Source organism: Actinia tenebrosa, unplaced genomic scaffold (assembly GCF_029948245.1).
Source record: "Actinia tenebrosa isolate PJP-AT-01 unplaced genomic scaffold, QUT_ActTen_1.0 PGA_scaffold11__36_contigs__length_13525064, whole genome shotgun sequence".
NCBI classification, from domain to species: Eukaryota; Metazoa; Cnidaria; class Anthozoa; order Actiniaria; family Actiniidae; genus Actinia; species Actinia tenebrosa.
Window position 1 is genome coordinate 6,537,362 of NW_028292571.1, and position 4,903 is coordinate 6,542,264.

Genomic DNA, 4,903 nt, shown 5'->3' on the forward strand with positions numbered 1-4,903 from the left:
CAATATTGCTAAAATTAGAAAGTTCCTGTCTGCTAAAACTGCTGAAACCCTAATTCATACTTTCGTCACATCCAAGATTGACCAACATAATTGTCTTCTTTTTGGTCTTCCCATTCATCTCATCTCTAAACTCCAATCTGTACAGAATGCCGCTGCTCGCCTTATTACGTACACTCATAAATATGATCACATTTCTCCTGTCCTAACTGGCTTCCTGTAGCTGAGCGCATCAAATTCAAGATTCTGCTTATCACGTACAAATCACTTTCTGACTTGGCTCCATCCTACATTTCTGATATGATTTCTCGTTATACTCCACCAAGACGCCTACGTTCTTCTTCTGCTTTTCTTCTTGAACACAAAAAGTACCAACTGAAATCTTATGGTTACCGTTCTTTCTCCGTATCCTGCACCTGAACTCTGGAATGCCTTTCCATCTTCAATTACGAACTCTGAAAGCTTTTCATCATTCAATACTTCTTTGAAAACTTATTTGTTTAAATTAGCTTTTAATGTGTGACCTTTATTATTTTTCTGATTATCGTAATCATCATTTTTGTATTATTTTGTATTTCATCTATCACAGCTCCTAGAGCAGCCCTGCAGCGCTTTATAAATTGTAATTATTATTATTATTATTATTATTATTATTACTATATCTTTTGATTTGTTATATATCATTGCTATATATTTTGATTTATATATTATATTTTGTTATACATTATATTTTGTTATACATTATGATTTGTTATATATTCTAATTTATATATTATGATTTGTTATATATTATATTTTGCTATATATTATAATTTGCTATATATCATAATTTGTTATATTATATTTTGCTATATATTATATTTTGTTATATCATTATAATTTGTTTTTGTTTTTTTTTTTTTTTTAAATAAGGATATATAGTCTTTAATCAATAATTAATAATAACAATAATCTCTAATCAATAATTAATAAATTTTAAATATTTATACATTTTTTCAAGATTGTAAAAAACGAATAGAATTTGTCCATTATTTAAATATGAATATGTTAATATATAATACTTACAAAGAAGAAGGAATTATAAGATGAAAAACTGACTAATAAGGAAAATTGAAATATATATTAAATATATAACTATGTATCTTTATCTAAAAATCTACGTTAATAAGCTAAAAATCTAAATTTATAAAATGGCGCTTTCAGCAACCTGAATGTCTAAGTCTATGTTGTTTATATCATTATAAGTTCTTTTTATAGTCCTTGAGCCTCGTAGACATACAAGTGCAGATCTTAACAGAGAGAAACAAGTCTTGGCCCTAATCCATGCCATTGTTTTGTGGTACTCTTCACCTTTCTTTCGGGCTATCAGTTCAGCAAGCCTGCTGTGATATGTTTTGCATTCTTTACTCATACCTCCTGTTGTACAAAAGACAAGGGGAGTAAATGTTCCATGTTCGATTTCGTTTACTCTTTCGGTGTATTTCCGCTTCTTGTCATTTTCATGTAGCTTGTAGATTTTGGGTAGATCTAGATCTTTGTACGTATCTGCATTTGGGTGACAAACCCTTACGTCAAAAAAGGCAGAACGTTGCTTCTCCCAGAAACCTCGTGCATGGATGTCAAGTCTTGCGTCTGCAGCTTTGTTTGCTCCTTTGCTTAGTTTCTCATCTGAGATTGATTGTAACAAGGGCTCAATCTCTACGTCGTTGCATACTGTGCTAAGAAGCTCAGCCTCCAGATTGCGTAATTCGTTGTGACGTTGAATTACGAATCCACCACGTATACATATCATTGCGTGATCGACCGAGAAATCTTCACCACATACACACTTTGATGGAATGTCTCTGAAAGACCAATTATAACGGAGACGTAAAGCGTCTCTAAATTCTCTCTTGTTCAAGTCGAATCCCATTTCCTTAAGAGGAATTACAGTTAACCAGGTTGATGCTCCTTTCTCTGCGGCTAAGTCCAAGGATCTGGCTGTAATCTTTGGTAGACTTTCCTTCAGGCTTTCAAACGCATCTTTGGATGCTTTTTCTTTCTCAGTGTGACATTTCTGCTTTGCTGTTTTCACTTCAATTTCATCTGGCAACTCGTGAGACTGGGAGATAATCTTCTCCACAAGTGGGGCACTTACTTTGACTGACGATGAGAATTCATACTTTGCGTCAATACACGGGTTAGTAATACCGATACCTCCATATCGTGTCGGTAGCGATAAAATCTTGCGATCATCTTCATCACAATCTTTTTGTGTCATGGCGGGTATAAACACGTCGGAGATGGCAGCTTCTAAAGGTTTCAGTAGGTCTGAGATATCTGGAAGTGTGCGAAGAAAGTACGTCCAGCGATGTTTTAAGCCAAACGTGTAGGCAGCGTAACAGGCCTGTGGCTGTGATAGAGCAAATTCTGCTAATTTGGTGATCTCGTTCACCCAGTTGTCAATCTTTTCCGTGACGTACTCGTTTAGAAACGATCTGGAACCAAGAACTGCACCAAGATGTTTGTGCCCCTCCACTGTTACATTAATGGGTGTATCCTTAAAAGTTTCTCTGACGATTTCTTCTTTTGGTGGCTTTACTATAACCCAGCACTTCTTTGCGTTGGGGAAGTACCCAAGATCTGGTCCGTACTGGTTAAGAGTGTCCCACCATTTTTTAAGATCCGCTGCTTTTCCTACACCACTAGCGTCATCAGCGAACCAGCATTGCTTGGCGTCAGAAAAAGCCTGCAATGTTGTAATAAGAGGCTGCATACTCAACGCGTACATACCCATAGCCAGTGGGTCACCTTGTGTTGTTCCCTCAGCTGACACGAGTTCTTTCCCGCCTGTGATGAATAATCTTGCTGACTGTCTGTACGAGTTGATGGCATAAACTGCAATAATAGGGCAAAGGATTCTGATGTTGTGCAAAGCAGCAGCTCTGTTTAGTGAGTTGAAAGCATTTGATGCATCAATAAGAAGTACGGCATCTGTGTTATCTGCAGCAAAGATAGTATTCATTGCGTGAACTGCAGCTTCATTCCCTGATCTCTGGCCTGCACACAATTGGAGAGAGCCACTGGTCTCGATGACGTCATCCTTTGACACATTCATTACGCACTTTCCAATGATTCTTCTGATTACCTCTCCAACTCCAATGGGTCTTACGCTGCCTTCACCTTTGTCAAGCGGTATCAAACGACTTGCAACTAATGCCTCTATGGTGGTGGGATCTACATATGTTGTACAGAGGATCTTTGTCATTGTGGCTAGTGCTTCACAAAGCTTTGAGGAGGATTGCTTGAATGACTTACAGGCAAGAATTCTTCTGAAGCCATTAGCGTCAATACCTGAAGGGCCACCCGAGCCTTTAGTTCTCAGGGCTGCTTGTCTGATCATATCACCGTCTATCTCACTATAAATTGACTCGGGTATCTCATCATCAATTGGGCCGAATAGCAATGATCCCAATTTCGCTGGCTGTGGTTCAGGATGCTTCTCCTTGAGTTGAGTCATGACGTCATCTGTAAGTGGTAATATGCCTCCGTTTGTTGATTCATTTAAGAAGCGCAATGCTGAGTTAATTTGTCCTTCCATCACAAGTTTTGCAAAGACTTTTGATCGATCAGGTGGACATGTGGTCTTGTGTTTCTTCATGCGACTTTGAATTATCCTCCCCTCGCGAATTAATTGATTGAGCTCACCGACCTTCCAGAGTGCGAGACGTTTCGCCAGAATGCGTTGGTTTTCTTTAGCTTTAGACTTTTTATTTGGCTTTTGGAGACCCACAGCCAACAGAACAAAGGCAGCTTTTAAGGCAATATGCCGTTTGTCAGAGCACGCATTCCAATCATCTATGTGTAAAGTTATTTGATCGATAAAATCTCTACCAGTTCTCCCATAAGGAACTAAAAAGACATTTCTCCTCCAAGTTGTTATTTCGTTGTAAGCTTCTAGTATGGCCATGGTAGGAATATTAATTTCCACGCCTTCTAAATTTTTACCCCAGCAGATTGTAGTTGGTTTGTTAACGTTTGTATATAATGGAAGATTACCAGGCTTACTCACGCTTTCAGAAGAACAATCACTAATTGAAATAGATGTACATGTATTCTTATCGATCTTATCGATCCATTCAGCGTTATCTCTTGGGAGAAGATTAATGTTTGTAATATTCAAATTCGTTGATGGATTCGGTTGACTAGATACATATTTAATTTCGTTCTCGTATTCTATAGAATTTTCTTGTAAAATTGAGATATCAACTGCTGAAGAATTTAGTCTATTTGATGCAGCTTGCTTTTCCTTTGGGTTTTTATTTTTGGATCCTTTAGGTCGACCTCGTTTTCTCGGTTCCACTTGCGTGATCGTTGACTTCTCATTGACAGGTTTTCTAGGTCTTCCTCGCTTACGCTCAGTTTGGCTGTCATTCGCAGAAATAAGGTCATCTTGGTTATTTATCATCTTTCCAGCTTCTCCAAAATAAAGTATTACGGCTTGGATAGTTTAGTTTAGATTCATTATGTTTTAATTGAAGAAATATGGCTCCTTTGTAGGATTTGTAATTTATATATTATGATTTGTTATATATTATATTTTGTTATATATTATGATTTGCTATATATCATAATTTGTTATATATTATATTTTGCTATATTATATTTTGTTATATATTCTAATTTGTTATATATTCTAATTTATATATTATGATTTGTTATATATTATATTTTGCTATATATTAAGATTTGCTATATATCATAATTTGTTATATATTATGATTTGCTATATATTATATTTTGTTATATTTTATAATTTGTTATATATTATAATTTATATATTATGATTTGTTATATATCATGATTTGTTATATGTCATGATTTGTTATATATCATGATTTGCTCTAGATTAGTTGTTGCTCTATAT

General features: G+C 35.7%; 1 protein-coding gene across 1 annotated transcript; it reads right to left on the reverse strand.

Moving 5' to 3' along the window:
- Positions 1–1,018: 1,018 nt before the first annotated feature.
- LOC148912406 (uncharacterized) lies at positions 1,019–4,531 on the reverse strand. The gene has a single exon (XM_089027428.1). It carries the CDS (start codon positions 4,442–4,444, stop codon positions 1,181–1,183), a length of 3,264 nt encoding a protein of 1,087 aa, XP_088883554.1. The 5' UTR covers positions 4,445–4,531; the 3' UTR covers positions 1,019–1,180.
- Positions 4,532–4,903: the final 372 nt, after the last annotated feature.

Excerpts from the sequence above, each read along its gene's own strand:
- LOC148912406 (XM_089027428.1), bottom strand. The coding sequence starts at position 4,444 with ATGATAAATAACCAAGATGACCTTATTTCTGCGAATGACAGCCAAACT.